General features: G+C 40.9%; 1 protein-coding gene across 2 annotated transcripts; it reads right to left on the bottom strand.

Annotated features, from left to right (window-relative positions):
* Nucleotides 1-168: 168 nt before the first annotated feature.
* RB195_017866 (uncharacterized protein) lies at nucleotides 169-19,311 on the bottom strand (the record flags this gene model as incomplete). Of its 2 annotated transcripts, XM_064185053.1 has the most annotated exons (49): nucleotides 169-311; nucleotides 2,553-2,640; nucleotides 2,711-2,872; nucleotides 2,974-3,057; nucleotides 3,222-3,334; nucleotides 4,457-4,577; nucleotides 4,637-4,733; nucleotides 4,798-4,953; nucleotides 5,010-5,176; nucleotides 6,090-6,173; nucleotides 6,457-6,606; nucleotides 6,669-6,761; nucleotides 8,303-8,419; nucleotides 8,678-8,824; nucleotides 8,888-9,073; nucleotides 9,459-9,584; nucleotides 9,647-9,760; nucleotides 9,920-10,006; nucleotides 10,071-10,172; nucleotides 10,230-10,352; nucleotides 11,464-11,602; nucleotides 11,950-12,057; nucleotides 12,133-12,291; nucleotides 12,355-12,500; nucleotides 12,568-12,708; nucleotides 12,759-12,854; nucleotides 12,933-13,031; nucleotides 13,094-13,234; nucleotides 13,290-13,427; nucleotides 13,496-13,634; nucleotides 13,713-13,792; nucleotides 13,868-13,975; nucleotides 14,035-14,225; nucleotides 14,359-14,507; nucleotides 14,557-14,687; nucleotides 14,881-15,067; nucleotides 15,132-15,215; nucleotides 15,271-15,365; nucleotides 15,999-16,174; nucleotides 16,231-16,377; nucleotides 16,438-16,600; nucleotides 16,664-16,756; nucleotides 16,889-16,933; nucleotides 17,006-17,090; nucleotides 17,152-17,252; nucleotides 18,675-18,758; nucleotides 18,816-18,994; nucleotides 19,076-19,202; nucleotides 19,264-19,311. In XM_064185053.1, 49 exons carry the CDS (start codon nucleotides 19,309-19,311, stop codon nucleotides 169-171), a joined length of 6,039 nt encoding a protein of 2,012 aa, XP_064040933.1. The 2 variants fall into 2 exon arrangements, with proteins under 2 accessions (XP_064040933.1, XP_064040934.1); XM_064185052.1 differs by lacking the exons at nucleotides 2,553-2,640; nucleotides 13,094-13,234; nucleotides 16,889-16,933 and adding an exon at nucleotides 1,751-1,919.
* Nucleotides 19,312-19,549: the final 238 nt, after the last annotated feature.

Here is a 19,549-nt window from a genome sequence, read left to right as displayed (position 1 = left end):
AGAGTAAAGCATAATGATGCGCAATAAATTAGCAGACAAAATGGAATGGATAGCCAGTGTGAACCGTACTTGAAACTGAGAGCTGCAAAAGCAATAAAGGAAATAGATTAGATAATAATTACAATTATGCTAAAAGTTACTCTCAAACTGAATGATGTAACGTAATTATTATGTTTTCACGGAGTCTCCATCTTCACTTGGACCATAAGTCGAACCGCCAGGTGTGGTCCGCGACGACGGACGTGCTTCTCCGACCTCACTGCCACCAACCGAACTCGATCCACGTGCTAGGCTAGGAGCAAAGTCGTCACCTAAAATAAAAGGAACCTATCATATGCTACTTACTATGGATCACTACTTACTATGGCGATTACTATATAAACACCTTCGCGTACAACCTCAGAATACGAACATTGTTACCGCGATCATCAATTCTCTTTCTATTCATTTGAGACAATAAGGATAATTTATTAGGGTTTATTTAGTTGCTGTTTTCTCACGAAAAGTGTACTGCCTTACCTCAAGGGCCCGGAAGATGCGGCGCCGCATAGGGCTGGCGCGCTCCAGTCGAACTCCTTGTAGAAAATAGTGCGCCAGAACGCCTGAAGCCGTATCTTCCGGGCCATTTTTTTACGGCAATTAGGAAGAAGTGGATGAAACCCCCCTCTGTCCCCCCCCCCACTCTCCATAGTCTCCCATCCCGTATACGAATACTCTACCTGAAATCCGTACCGATTCGTGGAGTGATGCCTTTAAATTGTTAGGTGAGATCTGCATCCGGCGCGCACAAGGGAAGTGCTTTGAGGTGACAACCGAAATCTGAAACGCCTTCCACACCGTTTTTTAAGCCGATTATAATCCCGGATCCCGCAATTCACAACCGCATCTCTAGTTTGGGGATTCCCTCACCACGACAGATTTGTGGCGTTGAAGGCAGGTCATCACGAAATTAACGATGTTGAAATCTCCCGCTATATACGGTTCAAGGTGTAGATTAAGAGTATAAGCGCGTTCACGCTCAATTCCCCCCTACAGTTGTGAAGAAGGGAACATCCATGATATCTTACAACGCGCCACCCCCTACACGAGCCGCGTCCCTGAGCTGTTTTCCACGTTTTTCAGGGCGATTGGGGAGAACTTAGTGTGAACACGCTCATACTCGTAATCTACGTCCCGAAACGTATATTGTCCATGAGAGATTAAAACGTTGTCAACTTCGTAACACGTTGCCTTTAACCTCTTCTGAACACTTCTGAAAGATGAATAAATTGCTGTTCTTGTGCGAAATGATAATTTTTTAGCGAACCGAAGTTAACGAATAGAAAAATCACTCAACGCGTAAAATCTCATCGAAAAGTGGTCAAAAAGTTTCCCTAGATAAGAATGGTAAAACTCATCGGTATGACCATTCTGAAATTGAATTGAAACCCATAGAATTCAACTGGTCAAATAAACGAAGGTTAGTGTTCAAATTCAACAGTAAATACAGTCACATCTTAATGCTGTCACTCAGCGAAAAACGCATACCATTAGAACTTCCTAATGTATAAAAGAAAAGGAATCAACCAGATGAAAATGACCGAATTTGAAGATGAAGCCTTTTCAAATTGTCTCACTGCGTGGGTACGTTATATCTACAGAATTAAACAGTATAGTAGAGTCAAAACAACATGAACCCCGGTAACCTTGCGTAGGCGGCTGCGCTCGAAGCAGCGCTTTGGAGCGTAGCACATAGTATAAAAGGAAGCACCATTTGTCGCTGTAGTTCGCGATGGTCCCTCGTAGATTCCAACCATCATCTCCATCGCTTCAAGCGCGGCCGCCTGCGCAACTGCACCGTGCTTCATGTCAATGTCATGTTCAATGTTTGACCCAAGTGGACGTTGTCTGTTTGAGTGAGATAGCACGAAAACGTATCTCTTCAAACTCCCCGTAATTCTCAAAAGCAGTACTTATTTTCCCAAAAAAAAGAAAGAAGGTCTCGCACTAGTACTGCACCCTAACGCACTCTTAAAACACTTAAAGGCATCACCAACGAATCTGAGCTGGCACGGATTTCAGGTGGAGTATTCGTATACGGAATGGGAGACTATGGAGAGGAGGGTGATTCCGTCCATTTCTTGCTAATTGGCGCAAAAAACAGCTCGGAAAATGCGGCGGGTGTGCACGGCTGACGCGCTCCAATCGAACTCGTCGTAGAAAATAGCGCGCCGGAACGCTCGAAGCCGTATCTTCTGGGCCGTTTTTTGCGGCAATTAGGAAGAAATGGACGGAATCACCCCCCTCTCCATAATCTACGATTCCGTATACGAATACTCCACCTGAAATCCGTACCACCTCAGATTCGCGGGGTGATGCCTTTAACCACAACTGACTGACTATATACTGAAATTTGCTTATTTCAAATGGGACTACGACATTTCGTGTATTAACGGGATTTTTTTAAAGAAATTCTTGAAGGGATAAAAAAGAGAGGAGAGAAGAAGAGGACAGAAAAGGGAAAAAAGTAAAAAGATAAAGTTGAGATGATAAAGTATGTCATGAAAACCAGCCTCTCGTTAGAGAATTGTTGCTGCCAAATCTTCTCATATCACGCGACGAGCTAATCATACGACGATCACCAGCAATCGCAACACGAGCCTAATTTCAAAGGCAAGTTAGTTAAGTCAGAAGAAGTGTTCGAATTCATAGCTGAGAAATTAGCACTCACTCGTAGAGCGTTTACTTCTCTGGTGAGAGTATCGTTAGCTTCATTTGCATCCAGCAACTGTCTTGACAATTCACGGCATTTCGAATTAGCACTATTCAGCTCTTCTTCCAGGTCACAGGCACGACGCCGTTCCGATTTGTAACGACAGTTCGCTCGTTCAGACTGAATGAACAATACGAATATTCAAATTTGCGGGAAATATTTATTTTTGCTACACATTATGAATACCTTATTGGCACCATAAAAGACAACAATAAGCTTACTGATTCACGGTGTTGCTCAGTTTGTCGTTTTTCCTCTTCAAACTGTACATTCATTTCCATCAATCGAGACTCAAGTCGCCGGAGCTTAAAGCAACGCAAATTTGAATGTTTCGTACCCAACGTAACTTGAATGAAGTAAATTCAAAAACCTAAGCATATTCGCGTATGTACTACCGCACATATTCAAACTCACTCTCCCTTAATACTGGCACAGACACAACGTATTCAGGAAGATGCTACGCGTATACCTGGCGACCGAGTCGATTTTTCTCTTGTTCTTCATTCTGCAACTGTTGCTCTAGCATTTGCGTTTTGGCTTCAGCTGTGGCAAGTTGGGTGCGTACACGAGCAGCTGCACTTGCTAAAGAAAAAACAGGGATTTCCACACTTTGAATTCTGCTTGAAACTGAGATAGAGCTCCATACTACAGTTTCCTAACAAAAAGAAAAATAGAAATTCCCATAGAAAAACAACTCTAGAAACATTTGTACACGTCACAGAACGGCAGTTTTGCTTTGCCAGTCGTTTACAGCTAAGAATAAGTAATTGCAGTTTTGATGGCTAGTTTATGTAGGATTTCTGTTCGGAATAAAATAAACCGCCAAATGCAAGTATAGCTCCACTACGAACTATGATGTGTCCGCAAAAAGACACAGGCACTTACAAATATCCAATAAGAAACCGTGAAGAAAAAGAAATTAATTTCAATATCTTTGCGATGTAATCAAGTGGTACAGCAATAACACAAAGTAGTATACTACTGAAGCGTACCGGAAAAGATATACGAAAAGAGAGAGAGATAGAACAATGGGAAGTACTAAGAAATAGAAAAAAAGGGACTACTGTTGTACAAAGACCAAAAAAAAATTGGAACGATTACGCACAAGGAAGATGAATGAACTTTCTGTTGATCCAAGCTAACAGAACAAGCGCTTTATTAGCAACCTCAACGAGAAGAAATGCAAGAAATGAAATAAGCGGGAGGACCCCTATATTCAACGTTGTGAAATGGCCGCAAAACGGTCACGAAATATCAAGACAGCTTCAAGATTTGAAGAACAAATATAAGAAGTGCTCATTTTGGAAAATAACGTGATTAAAAGCGGTGTATGACGGAATTGAAGATGTTGGGATCTCTCATGGACAATATGAGGTTTTTGGGTGTTGATTTCGAGTATGCGCGTGTTAAAGCCCAATTTCTCCTAATCGTCCTGAAAAATGGCGAGGGAAACGGCTCGCAGACGCGGGTAGGAGGATGGCGCGTTATAAAGCATCGTAGGGTAGTGCTGTATAGTAGTGCCCACACCGTTCTTCAGGACAAATGAGAAGAACTGAGTGTCAACACCCTAATACTCGGAATCAACACGCCGAACCCGATACTGTCCATCAGAGATTTCAACATAGTTAATTTCGAACTATGCTGTCTTTAAATCAGCGTGCACAGAACTATTTGACAGTATTTCTACGTTACATAAAACACTACCTTCTGCATCTTGCAATTGCGTTTTAACATCTCGCAATGCACGCTCTAGTGTGACTTTATCAGCATCTGCGCGCTCACACAGCGATCTCTCCATTGTAAGTTCAGACGTTAGTTGTTCCACCTGCGAAGAAAAGCTCCAAGAGAAAGCTTTCTTTTTTTAAATTATGTAACAAAGTGTACCTGCGCTTGAGCTTTCTTAAGCTTCTCGTTTACTAACTCATTACTAGTCTGCTCTTCTTCGAGCATTTCTTGCAAATCCATTATGCGTTTTTCAAACCTGAGATAGAAAATATAAAATACGAATTGTCAGTTCAGTTTCTCTGAATTCGTTTATTCTTCACCTCTTTTTCTCATCTTGTCCAATAAGGCCACCTTGGCGGATATTGGATATCTCTTCAGCAAGATCATCTCGCTCCGCTTCTGCTTTTCTTCGTGCGGTTTGGATTGTTGATAAATCCCCAGATAGTCGCGAAAGTTCCGCTTCAAGAGTTCGTAGTCTGACCGTAATCACTACGATGAACCAACAATAACATGGTGATCATGAAGCACTTACCTTTTTTCAGCATCCCTAGCTTTACATAGCGCCTCATCCATAGCAGCTCGAGCTTCGGCTCCTTCCGTCTCAGCTTCTTTGGCACTCAAATTAGCACGTCGTATTTGACGATTTGCTTCTTCATTTTGTTTAGCAAGACGTTCCACATCTTCTTGCAACGTTTGTAACTAAAACAACGGACACCCATTAGAAACTTTGTAGAACGCAGTGTTACACTGTACATTAGACACATGTACTTTTATGGTGTGATATTACTTTATTCCTGCAACGAATTAAAACATCGATTTTTTTTTCTGCAAGAAGGTGAAAACGACGTGAGCACTAGCACTCCGTTGCAAATAATTTCAAAATGAAATGTGAGCTAAGCAGAAGAAAATTCGAAGAACATCAAAACGTCACTGTGTAAATGTTGAGATAGAGCGCAAAATATTACTACGAAAATTAGCATAAAAGTTTAGCACGTACACTTCAAGCAAGCCGTTTTCACTTAATATATGATGGCTGTCTTCCTGCATCAATTATCTGCATATCTGCAGAGAAAAATGAAAAAAGCACTGCTCATTGGTCAATACGAACCAGATGACCATGGTCAACGCCAATTTCAATGTCGTAAAAAATTTCGTTTATACAATATAATCGCTGCTCTATAGTGACTTCGCAGCGAAACACCGTTCCATCCTGCTAAGAAATCCATAGGTCCTACTAAACCGCTACTTTCTCCACGTCAAGTAAGGAAAATCGAAGAAGCAGTTAACATTAACTGAGATTGCCGTATGGATGATTCTGGTCCAAAGATGCTGCTTAAAATAAATAAAATACGCTTGAGTGTTCCTCGAAAAACGAAGATGGCGAAGCGTGGCTGTGAAACTTGATCAGTCATGTTCACCGCCACTTCCCAGTTCATGATAGCTAGCCTCGTAACCATTTTTTAATTGTCGTAAGGCATTCACATCATGAAAATCAAAGGTAGAGTACAAGAGAACTACGTTACAGTACTCCAAACTCAGCCTCCGTCATAATAAGTCAAGTTGCCAACAAAGTGAAACAAATCCTTGACGAAACGAATTGATGTTCGTTTACCTGAGCGTCTAGCTTTTTCTTCGCCTGAACAGCTTGAGATCGAAGGCGCTGCTCCATGCCTATCTCTTCTTCAAGTTCACGTAACTGAAATGAACTCAAATATAATTTAATGGGTCTTCGTTTGCAAAGAAACTACTCTATGAGGGCCGGTTTGCGCCATAGTTGATTAAGCAAATGGAGCAGAGCTGGTGAGGACCAAAGCACGGCAGTGCATGCTAAGGGCAGTATAAAAGCCATTAACACCTTTTCAGATATTTAACTTGTTTACAATAACGGCATCACTTACAGATGTCAAAAAACACCAAAAATGGTTGTCAACAAAAGCTAAAGACTCAAAACTATTCGCAAATAAAAAGTAGTTACGCACTCTCTTATTCAAGGACCGCCTTTGATCTTCCTCCTCTTCACCTCTTTGTAACAGTTGCCTCTCCAAATCTTGTTTAGCTGCTTGTAGCATGACTTCTCCTCTGGTCTTTGCATCGTCAGCTATCTGTAGCGCGTCTTCCAGTTCAATAATCTAAAACGAGTTGTGGATGTAGTGAGTTTAATTGGTCAAAGTAAAAATTAGCACTAATAAACCTGGTCCTTAGCTTCTGCCAGTTCTTCCTCAAGACGTTTCTTTGCCTTTTCCAATTCAAAAACGCTTTTTCCAGCGTCATCCTTTGTGGACGCCTAAACGTCCGTCATACTTCTCTTCTTCATATAAGCGGAGATATTAGGGGTACTGATAAGAAATCAATTATTATTAGCGTGCAATATTCTCTTCAGTCTAGTTCATAGCGTAAAGGCATTGCATAAAGGCGAGTTTTAAATGGCAATATCAGAACTCGCGACTTTGTTGACAATTAAGTTCAAGTTTTTATTACGATATTATAAATCAGTCTGAACGTCGGGCTAAAGCCGGACTTCAGACTTTAAGTGGTGTTCGCTCCGCTCGCCATCACCGATCAATAAGAAATAACAGCAGCAACATTTTTTTTTGTAAAATTAGAATTCTTTTAATTAATGAAATTGCAATTAATAATAGTGACATTTTCTGTAAGATTAGAATGGTGTTTTCTAACAACGTTTTCTTCTTTCTCTTAAAGGAAATTTAGGCTAAAGATTTCATAGTACTCTTTGTAAACGCATCAGTTCTACATTTGGAGAACATTCAACCTTCACCTTTAAGCATCCCTTCGATACCAATGTAATATAGACACGACTTGGAATCATTACTCAAAGTATAGGTTTTCCTCCTGTTTCTTATAACAGTTATCACAGAACGATGTTTCATAAAATGAAGTGAACGACATCACCGTACTGATAAAGATAACGCTCCACATCAGACCATTTAAACAGCTGGCTGCTGTACAAGCAGCAGTTAGCATTCGTGTTTCCACTTTCTGAAGAACGGAGGAGTCGTAGAGGTGAAACGCAACGCGGAAAGTGGATACGACTATGAAACGTTTGTGACGTCCCATTTACCTTTCGCGACATACACACGAAATTACTGCGCAATACTTCTACACCACGACACAGGAATTCCAGTGTTGTTATCCCATTGATGGAGTTGTTCGACCGGGTGTTCGGTTGCAACAACGAAAATTTGTCCTGTGTATGGAGATAAGTGCCAACGATGGTCTAGAAAATTTCCCACCGGTGATTTTGACTTGTATGGTAGCGATCGAATTCGGCGCCCCGTTGAGTTTGGTAATGACGCTTTAAAATCACTGCTAGAAATTGATCCCAAACTGAGTAATCGGGAAATAGCAAACACTCTTCAGGCTACTTAGTCAACAGTCCAAAGACAACTTCAAAAACTAGGAAAGTTCCACATCTATTGCAGCACGATGACGCCAAGCCGCATGCAGCAAGATTAACCAAGGGAAAAATGAGGCAGCTAAACTGGGAGGTTTACCACATCACCCATATTCTCCAGACATAGCAACATCTGATTTTCGTTTATTCCTCTCGATAGGACATTCTCTAACAAATAAAGATTTCAAAAATATCGATGGAATGCGAGCTCAACTAGTATCATATTTTTCTTCAAACCAAATTTTAGGAGCAGGGTATTAAAACTCTACCAGCAAGATAGCAAAAGGTACTGAATAATGGAGATTACATGGCTGACTAAGGATAAAATTAAATGTAAGTAATTCTTTTTTTCTTGTTGCCACTGAAATAATTGACTACTTTTAGGTACTCCTAATAATATTCAAATAAATTACCAAGTTATCCACTTCCAGCCGCAGCATGCGGCGTTCTTTCTCCATAACTTCGATTTGATCATGAAGATCCTTAGTTTCCTTGACTGCATTAAGGTATCGAGTTTCTGCGTCTCTTACCTGAAAGATGGTAATTTGAATTAAAGTGTTTTTTGACTACGATCTAAAAATATTTAATCTTTATATTAAAAACACAGCCCATCAACACGTGAGAGTGAGTACTCCTATGTCTCCAAAATAATACTGAACCGCTTCACATCTAATGTGCTATCTTGACAAAAGTACATACGTGAATAATATAATTTACGCAGAAACATAATTCACTGCGTAAGGTTACATGTTAGAAAATCTCTAGATAGAAATTTTAGATTAGACTACCTGTTGCTGGGCAGTATCCCTCTCGCTAATTGCTTTAGTTGTGCTTGCTTTTTCTTCAGCAAGCTGTTGATCGAACTTCCGTTGTTTACGTTCACATTCTCTTAATAAGGAGGTCGTTTCTACAACCTCGCGTGCTGCATCATCCGCCTGTAGTTAGTTCCATTTGTTAAATTAGTACGCACTAAGTAAATTGTTGGTTTGTGCCCAAACCTCTTGCTGAGCCTTCAACTTGGCACGCTCAGCTTTTTCACGAGCAGCATCCGCTTCCTCGACTCGACTCAAAGCTTCAGCTAGATCTCGTGCTGCCTTTCGTTGCAAATCACCGACGTGTTGTTCCAGCTCCTCGTCAAATCGTTTGCGCGTTTCGGCAAGTTGAGACTTCAGAGATGTTACCTCCTTTAAAAAATCAATTTTTGAGGACAGATATCTGAGATCTTCAAAATCGTTCTATACAATAATGTGTGAGTGAAAAAAATTCTGGTTGAAGGGGTCAATGGGCTTATTCTCTTTTCCTAGATTCCTTTTAAAAATCACCAACCCTCATTTCTCGACCCAAACTTGGGGAACTTCAACTTCTTTCCACCACCCGCATCGGTGGTGTTGGAATTATTCGCATGACAGTACTACCACGAAATGTGGCGAAATTACAGAACTAAGTTGGGGCAACACGATATAATTACATAGTTCAAGTGCATTTTACTTGGGGTCTTCCTCATGTGTTGTGGTGGTAGCAGTACTTCAGTGCAATATTAGTGACTGATGTTTGTAAGATTTCCTCTACCTTATCCGCCTTTTCTGCAGCCTGCTTCAGATCCTCCTGAGCGTCGAGCACTTCAGCGAGTTCATCCTCTGTCTTTCGAAGTTTTGCAGTAAGATTCGAACGGTTTCTGTCTGATTCCTCTGCTGCCTGCAATGCTGCTGATGATCCCATGCGCTCAACGTAATATATCCTTGAACTCCTTGAATAACCTCTGTCATTTCAGCTATCATCATGTCAAGATTAGCAATTTTCTTCAATAAGTTCCCATTTCTTTCCACATCAGACTCACGAGCCTTCGTTGCGGCTTCAAGCTCACTTGAAAGCTAAAAAAACAATCTCAGCAAAGAAAATCCAAATACGAAAGCAAACAATAGTTTACTACATTAAGTAGTTACAGACATTAGAAGATAAAATTTGCATTATGCAATCTATGATCGTAGTTTGTAATGTATCTTTGTATCACCATTTCACATCAGAATTACCTTTGCTACTTTAGCAACTAGTTGTTCATTCTCTTCGCAATACTGTTGCAATCGGTTTGCTTGATCCGTGAGCTGGTTCTCTGCCATCTAAATGACGACATACCCAACCTGGCTGTGCTCTGCAAGGAAATGTCGTTTCATTATCACCTACCTTTCTTCTTCGCTCATTTTCGGAGCGAAGTGATAGAGCATTGCTGAGTTCAGCTTGGGCGCTGACTAACTCACTTTCGAGCTGAGCTTTCGCCTTCTCAGACTAAGAAGAGAATTGGATGCAGAAACAATAAATGGGAAACTGCCGTATCTTCCTCACCGCTGCTTTCGACCTTTTCAGTTGATCCATTTCCTCGCTTAGATCTTCCACTTGCTTCTGGTACTTAGTACGCAATGCTTCGTATCTCTCATCGGCCTCACGAATGCTTTCAGACAGTTGGTTCTAGAACATGTAAGCAGAAGTTATGCTAGTTAGTTGAACGAAAATAAAAACCTCAGCGCTTCCTTAAACTCGCAATGAATAATTTTGGAATCGATTCTTTAAAAGAAATAAATGGAGAGACCATAAAAATGCACTCATGTGAAGTGCAACTCAGCACCCAAGTCAAACAAACGAAAACATTTTGCAAACAATACTTGTGCAAAAACCAGGAAATGAATTCCTAAGATGTTTCTTTAACTGGTTGTGTTGCGTTTCAGTACGAAATAGTATCGATCTCAACCGTTAAAAGACGACTAGCTTCGCATCTATCGCATAGGCGTCAGAACCAATGAATGCACGCTCAGCTGCCTTATGCACAGAAGTTTTGATGGGAGTTTAGGAAATACGTCGGAGTACGTCGCGCCGCTCCGTCTTCTTGCTTCGCAACCAAGTCTTTTCTACGAATCCCACATATACACGCGAAGTCACGGATGACATGGCGACGAATTCAAGAAAAATATAAATAAGCATGAAGATGATAGCAAAAGCAAACGAGAGTTAAGGAAATAAAATAGTGTGCGTGAAAGCAGTTCAAAGAAAATTCAATAGAAGAAAGGAGCGTAGGGCAAGAGTGAATTACATAACTTTTAAATTTGCAAAAAGGAAGTTAATTGAGAACATAATGCTGACTCTTCTATCAGACCAGTGGTGTGACTCCATAGGTGCGATAGAGAGGAGCCGGACCCTCCTCAGGTGAAGCGGTTTCAGCTCTTGGGGTGCAGTTTAAATGGTGAGGATCCCTTCGTCAATCGACCAAAAGTGAAATGGGTCGGAGCACCGTGTCCGACTACCGCATGTATATGTGACTCTACATCGAAAATAAGTTCAGTTGAGCGATATGAAGAGAATCGAGACGAAACAGTTCACATTGTGGCAGGAGCAGATTCTACCTGCTAACCTTGGTCATTGTATCTCAAGTGGGGTTTTCGTTTTGTTTTTTTTTTGTTTATCAATATCGTCATCACCATTACTGCAGTACTCTTCAGACTGTAGTCACAAGCTTACACTGATAGTGATAAGGAAGACAGATGTTTCAGCTTGATAGAACTAATACAAAATCAGTGCCACAAACCTGCAACAGGGTATACTCTTCTTCACGTTTTGTTCGCATAGCATGATGAGAAGCGGTCTTATCTTGAGTTTCTTCTAACTCCAATTTATAGCTTTCCACTTCTTCACTCAAATCTCGCCGGGCCTTTTCAGCCTTGGCTCTAGATAGATACCATTAGTATGAGGTCTTAGCAACACGCCATATCTCATTATTTGAATAACATAAATACTTAGTGCTCAACACTTTATAGTTGGGTCAAAACGAATTGAAGCAAGGACAGTTGCTCAAGTGGCTGCGCTCGAAGCGGCGCGGTGGAGCGTAGCGGTTGGGATCGTGAAAGGATGCTTGCTACCGCCACCCATCTCTGCAGTTGGTCCCACGTGATTCCAACCGCTGTCTCCACCGCACCGCTTAGGGTGCAGCCACTTGTGGAACTGTCCGTGCTTCATGTCGTTTTGACCCAACTATATGTGTCTTGAACAACGCGTGATGAAAATAATGTTTCACCTTAGCGACTGCTCTTGTTTAAGATCCTCAACAGTTTCATCTAACTGGGACTGCAGATCTCGCAAAGACCTCTCCAATTGTTGTTTCAACGCAATCTCTTCATCGTAACTGCGAAATAAAAAAGTAAACGACATAACTAATACGATAACAAAAGTCAGAGAGTCAGTCCCGAGAGATTCTTACTTAAGTCTGACTTGTGTTAACTCGGAGTCTTTGCGACTGATTATCTGAGCAAATTCTTCGATCTTCCGAAGGCGCTCCGCTGCTAGATCTCTTTCTTCCCTTAGATCAGTATCAGCTGATCTTTTTGCAGCTTCAGCATCGCTACGAGCCTGCCTTTCCCTTCAATTACTTCGTTTGAAAAAATCACATTCAACTTCTCTTTTGTTTGATTTATACAACTACTTTTCTAATTCTTCTTGTAAGTCCACTAAAGCAATATCTGCTTTGTTCTTTAACTTCAACAGTGACTTAGCCTTTTCCTCTTCGTCTATGAGCCGTGCTGATAAGTCTTTCATTCGCTCCTCCAACACTCGTTTTTCTTTTCCAAGCTGGAATCTCAACGGGCTCGCGCAACAGAAAAGACGTGATGATAAAAACTACGTATGTGAAACTTACACGAGCAGCATTTTCCTCATGTTCCACGACACGCGTTTCTAGATCGCGCAATTTCTTCTCCACTTCAACTTTCTCAAGGTGTAGGCTTTGACGTGTGCGTTCTTCTTCTTCTAGTTGAAGCTCCAGGTCATGAACATTCTCCTGAAGCGAGCTGAAATTAAATGGAATCGTCGTGCTCAGGAAAAAATTACCGAAAACTTCTTTCTGTCGCGTTCAGCTGCCTCGCGACGCTGCTCTTCGACGTGCAGTTGCTTCTCCATTTGGTCCAAGGCTGCTTCCAGCTCAACCTGAAGTCGCAAAAATAACACCAACTATCCGAACTCAGCCAAAATCTTGAAAACGCGATTATCTACTGTTGATCTCACCTTACGAGCAGCTATACGCTGACGGGCTTCATCCGCCTCTGCTCGCTCCATACTTTCCAAGTCTAGCTTCTCTTGGAGGCGATTCCGTTCCTCCCCAAACTGTATCAGCAACAATACGATGCGTAGAATTTCTCTTACAATTATATGGGTAATGCGCTCACCTTTTCGATTGTTCGAGACATATCATTGATAAAGATCTCACTTCTTCTAAGCTTTTCTGAAGTTGATTTCAGTTCTTGCTCTTTTTCGGCGATCACCATGTCTTTGTTGGTAATTTCAAGCAGCGGTTTCACATAAAACAACTTTTATTTCCCCCTTTTAACGTAATATATAGTGTGACAGCGAACATTATCAAACCTTTGTGAATAGTCTCCACCACTGCCATTCGCGCAGTCGCATCCAGGCACGCCCATTGCGTTGCAAAATCCGAATCGCAGCAGCTTGTTCGCGCCGTTGATTGAAGTTACGACGAGCCAACTGGCCACGGCAAAGCGCCTGTAGAAATGTCGCAGTTAGTCGACAGAAGCAACTATAGAAATCCTGACAAAACTTGTAAATGAAACCTGAAATTGGACAATAAGAAAAGCAAGTTTCTCGTCACGATCTTCCTCCAGTCCGGCAATGACACCCGTACGGAAAAACACTTTGGATTGACCGATGCGATAAAGTGAAGGCTGCACATCAATAGCTTCAAGGATTCGGCTAGAAACCATATTTCGTATCAGAATTAACGAAAATTACAACAAGAACTCCAAGAAAATTGACAGAAAAGCTACCCACCGAACTGCTTCCCGTCCGTCCATAAAACCCTGAGGTATTGCATGTGGAGCAAGAACTTTCTCATATCTTTGCCGGAATTCCTTAAACCGTAGTCAGTGAGGAAAATATAGCTTTCCTATGAATTTGCAGAAGTTTCCAGAAGCAATGAGACAAACTTGGAATGTGATTCGATTCGGGAAACCTTGACGGCAGATTCGGATTCCTTCGAGAACGCCATTGCATCTTAGCTGATCCAACACAAGATGAGCATTCAAAACACCATGCTTAAATATTTTTTTCTAAGCACAAGTGAAACGATTTGCATGCTATGAGAAGCGCATACCTTCTTCTCATGATTAGGGATAATGCATCGCACAAAATGTGGCGCTGTATTATTCAAGGTTGTCATTAAACGTGACAGTTGCTCTTTATGCATCTGAGATACAGTGCGGAACATTCCTTTTTTGACGCGAGCGCCAAAAAGTGTTGCAGCTTCGCCAACTTCTGTTGCTCCCATACAACACATGTCGCTCACTAAATGATGAATTTAAGAAGCTGTTAAGAGAACGTAGACAAAAAAAGCAAAAAGAAGCAGGGTAAGAGAATTATCAACCATTGCCTATAAAGAAAAATACCTACGGCCCTATATTTGCCTCTGCAAACTTACCGTCCTTCCAGATCTCACAAACGAGAAGATCTTTGCTGAGCTGTAGCAGCTCAACAACGTTCTCATTCAGAGGATCCATGTTTTTGACACGCCATCCTTTCGCCTGGTAATCGACACGTCCTGCATAGTGCACAATAGCGAAATCGCTCCTAAACGAAATTGTTAGGATTAGAAAGGAATCCCAACAATGGAACTAACTTCGATCTCATTTCAGGCACAATATATTTAGGGTGATTTTGGTGTTGCGCGGTCAGTCTTCCTACGAATCCTGAATCGTTTCCTTGTGGAAATAGACAGATATCGTCCAACGTAGACAAGACACCCATCGGCTGCAAGAATAACGATGACATGTTGATAGTATATGTGAAGCAGGAGTCAAAATTTAGTTCAACACGAGTTAACGTCACGAAATGTCGCATTCCAATTAAAGAAACCCGTAAAGAAATCATAAGAATGAGGTTGTTAGTGACAACTATGTATGTAGAAAGGCATGGAAACCCTGAGACGTCACGGAACGAATACCTTTTCAATCAGGTCAATAGTTGGCTTCAAATTGAGACCAAAGTCGATCATATCCCATTCGAGCCCCTCGTTTAGATATTCTTGTTGTTCCTTTTCAAACATCGTATTATTGAACAGCTGCTGCAGCTTCTCATTAGTGTAGTTTATGCACAACTGTTCAAAAGAATTCATCTCGAATATTTCGAATCTAAAATGATTAAATGTTAGAATAAGATAACTAACTAAATAATTTTAGACGAAAATTGTTTTACCCGGCGATGTCAAGGATCCCCACAAATGAAATAGCATGCTGCCGAGTTCTATCTAAGGATTTGTTCAAACGCTGCACCAGCCATCTGTAACCGTAAATGTGACATAGGCGCTGAGAATGTGCAAGGAGAAAATTCTCACCTGAATAACCTCTCATAACTCGCTTTCGAGATAGCCTCAACTGAAAATTTCGCTTGTTCTTCATTCTGGCTGCGATGCACGTATTCGCGTCCCACCTGAAAATCCCAAATCCAGCAATGAAGAAGCCTAATGCTTTGGAACAGACGGTAAACTCGTTGGCGTTGTAGTATTCCGACTGCTCTGAACTGACTTCAACAGAAACGATACCCTCCTTTGTAGAGAAAAATTTCAGCAGAGAGCTTGTTACACCTGATGCAACTTGGATGAGAGCAACTATGACGAGGAAATGCCTGATAAATTTTTGAGGTTTGGATCTCTGGACCAGTAGCTAGGGGTTACGCGTAGTTCATAAGTGTCACGGGAAAACGAACGATGTCCCACAATAGTTCGGAAATTTGAGTAATCCGGGGCAGTAAGAGCTATCACTCTGCACAACATCTCAGAAAACACGTTCGACAGCAATGATAAGCTCGCAGTCACAAATTGAGGTCGTGCTCGAGCAATCTTTAGAATCTTTTGAAAAGCTACAGCTGATAACTTGTCTGGGTATCATTCTCACTTTGCGATGGGGCTTCACTGTTTCGGACAAATTTTAGCTTATGCACTGCGGAGCGATGGCTCCGAGTGTTCCGGATGTGGCAAATGTGGCAATTTAATTAAAACAAGAAGACTCAAACTTTTAATTGAATGATGCTGATTTCCACATAAAAATGACTCTCCGAAGTCACCTTGATTTTGGGCTTGAGAAATGCTTTCATAATTTCTCCAAGGTTAAGCCCGAGAAGGTTACAGATCTTAAGTGCCACGCCATCGTTCAGAAGAACCGCTTGGTCGGAGTTTTTACTTTCTTGTGAGAACTGTAGATTTCCAAATAGCATTACTGCCGAAACGATACGAAGAATCGCTGGAATAGTGAAAACTGTTCGAGTGAAAATAATCGAAATAATTCTACCCAAATACCTTGGATTTCAGAATCCTGGAAACCAACTATGTTCATAGCACGCATAGTTTCCTCGTATTCGTTTGCATCGTCAACTCCTGGTATAGTTATATCGCCATTGGAGAAAAAGTGATACTTATCGACATTCGCCTCCAGTAGCAACTCATCTGAACTTTATGAAAGGTCGAACATCCTTAAAATTGATGGTCACAGATAGTAGATCAAACCATGCAAAGCGGGACTAGCGCCATGCAGAAGTTGGTAGAAAATGTGAAAACATCTTTCCATAGTCGATTGCCGCAGAATTCTTGACTTCTCCAGAAGATAAAACTCTATATTTGCACCAGAAATACAACCAGATGCGTCAAAATGAATTCTGATGAATTTGCCCTACAAAGCATGTGTTAGAAACTAGTTCTAAAGAAATAGAACGGATACTGCAATAAAACACACAAAGCGTGATGAATTATCATTTTTGATCGTTTTGCTGTTTCCAAACGCCTCCAGAATAGGATTTGCCTGTAGTAACTGCTCCTCTAGGCGTCCCTATAGTAAAAATGTCACATAAACTTCTCTTAAGAGTACTAAAACTAGTTGATGAGCAATCTCTCCAATACAAAGAATGCTGTTCAGAGCCACACCATGCACAACTTTACATAATAAGAGAAAACGACCTACAACAAAACGGGGACTTGGAGAATCAGAGCCATGGTTTCCAAAGTGCTGAAAAAAACTCTAACAGTCCAACCTCGAATCCTGTGGTTCTATGAAAAACGGCAATCCTTCTTCATTTACCTTGTGAAGACGCGTTCCTGCTATGTACGCAAGATACTGGATTACCTTCTTCGTATTTTCTGTTTTTCCAGCACCGGATTCACCACTAAATACAGCTCTTAGAGAAATGGAGAAATTTAAAAAAAAACATACAAGAAAAAACTAACGTGCACAAAATAGATTGATCTTCTCTGTCTTGTAGCATGTTACGATACGCTTCGTCGGTTACTGCAAAGATGTGCGGAGGCATTTCTTTTCTTTTCCTACCCTAAAAAAAACTAATACCGTCACAATACAATTGTATTAGTCGTCAGATACATAAGGTCCAATTTTCAATTATTTCACATGTTAATTCTTCATCAATCTCGACCTTTACGCACTAAATAACATCTAAATAACAACAAGGAAGAAGTTTGAGGAGCGTATTTGTTATCAGGTTACTCTTGCTAGGCTATACATGGAAGTATGCGAGTAATGCGAGACAGGCACTTTCCATCTTTATTTCTACAGACGTTTTCGAACTAAGTCGATCGCACCATCCAAATGATTCACAAAATAACAGAACATTTGAAAGCTAATTAGTCCAACCCGTGATTTTCACTAATTGAATTCATATTCTTTCTCAGGTGAGTAGTTCGTTTCGTCGTTTTATCCAAATTTTATTCCAATTTTTTTTTTAATCTGAACTGCTTGCGCGATCGGTGAGTAAATAAGATATCCTGAAAATACCAGAACGGTTTTTTCTAGCTCCTAACTTCTTAACATACTTTCTATACCACCATCAGATCAAATAAGGAGTTGAGGCAGACTAAAGTTCAAATAGAAGGGATTGAAAGATTCATTTTTCTTCCACATTGTACAAATTTCACATAATATATTATCCCTGTCGCCCGAAACAGGCTGGTTATAAATGTTACATGTCACAGGAATAATTGAAATCCAAATACTGCAACCAGTAACTGGCCACAAATAATCAATAATTTCTCTGAAAGGTACTCCATAGCCATTAGCTTCCTACGTCAAAACCAGTACCGAACAAAAATATTGCAAATATCAATTTGTAATCTTTTTGGTGTCACTTTGACTGCAGTAAGAAAGTGAAAAAAAGACATTTTACTAGATTAGATTAGATGCACAGACATTTAATGTTCCCGATAATTATTCAGAAAAGAAAAAGCTGAAAACGAATTCATCCACGGACTGTCTCAAACACTGAAGTACTGTGGATTTCAGGAAAGAAACTCTATCTTCTGATTTCGTCCCAGTAACAAATAAATAGACAGAAGAATGGAAACGAAAAAACAACTTCTGGAAGTGGATGTCCACTTCTTTGTTATCGAAGTAGCTACCATTTGACGGGATCTGTCAACCATAACTTCAACATCCTTCGCAGTATCTTACCCTAGCAGTGCTAATTCCCACTCCTATCTTAAAAATGGTGACAGTCCCCGCTTGTTATACGTTTGTATGGACGAACAACATGATGCCAGTGACCTTCATGAAAATGATTTTGGAACGAAATCGTAGGCGAATTCTAACAGATGAACAACAAATATCCAGAAGCAAAAATTATCTCACTTGTTGTTTGCGGGTTTAGAGCAGGGGAAACCCAACTCGTAACGTATTTACAGTGTCTTCTACGCAAAATACTCTACGTAAAAATATTAGGAGAACATTCGAAAGAATCTACCTTGTACTGTTCCGCGATTGACTCAGTGTATATTGGAAGACGTTTGTATGGATTTACTACGACACAGAAAAGACCAGAGTAAGTCTAAAGCAAAAGCATTGGGTTTCAGGGTTGAAAAAAAAAGAAAAACTGCGCACTCACGTATATAAGGTTGGAATAGTAGCGCTGCTTCAGGTTGTGCAAAACCGAAGCTTCGTTCAAACATGACATACTTGACATATCTTCACACTTGTCGAACCTGGGTGGATTCACCTTTTGATAGTCGTCGCGACTGACTCGGTGCCTTTCATGTGAATCGAGCAACTCGACTTCGACACAGCCTTAAGATGAGAAAGTACTCCTACATCACAGCAAGATGATTCCATTCCAACAATTAAAGTTCATAGGTAGCAGAAATCAACCTTCGCTGTCGGGCTCATTAATGATAAACGCCAGTACAAAGCCATCTTTTTCATGTGGTACCCACACCAGAGTTCTGCCGTTGGCTTGCGCTGCCTTGATCCGGCTGCTCAGCCCTTCTTTCGTAACCTAGAGCGAAAAGACCGAGTTTACTCTGCACTTCATGCAACAGGAATAATGTAATACTCACTTTAAGAATGTCCAGTTCATCACCATTCCGTTCCAAGTCCGAGGTCATGATAAAGATATCCGGTAGCAGAGAAAAGACACACCACCTCCTTGTAGCAGCTACGAGTGAGAATGGTGCGACCTAACTATTTGTGAGCAAGAGATTTCTTAAATATGATCCACATACAAGAAGATAACACGGAAATTGGAATAAATAAGCAGAATTATTTATTTGAAAACGAGATGCACTTCAAAAAATGAGGGACTAGAGAACAACAGATGACTCAATAACACAGCCCAGCCGCATA

Source organism: Necator americanus, chromosome II (assembly GCF_031761385.1).
Source record: "Necator americanus strain Aroian chromosome II, whole genome shotgun sequence".
Classification (NCBI taxonomy): domain Eukaryota; kingdom Metazoa; phylum Nematoda; class Chromadorea; order Rhabditida; family Ancylostomatidae; genus Necator; species Necator americanus.
The sequence above is the reverse complement of the archived record's forward strand: the minus strand, read 5'-3'. Positions and strand labels throughout refer to the sequence as shown.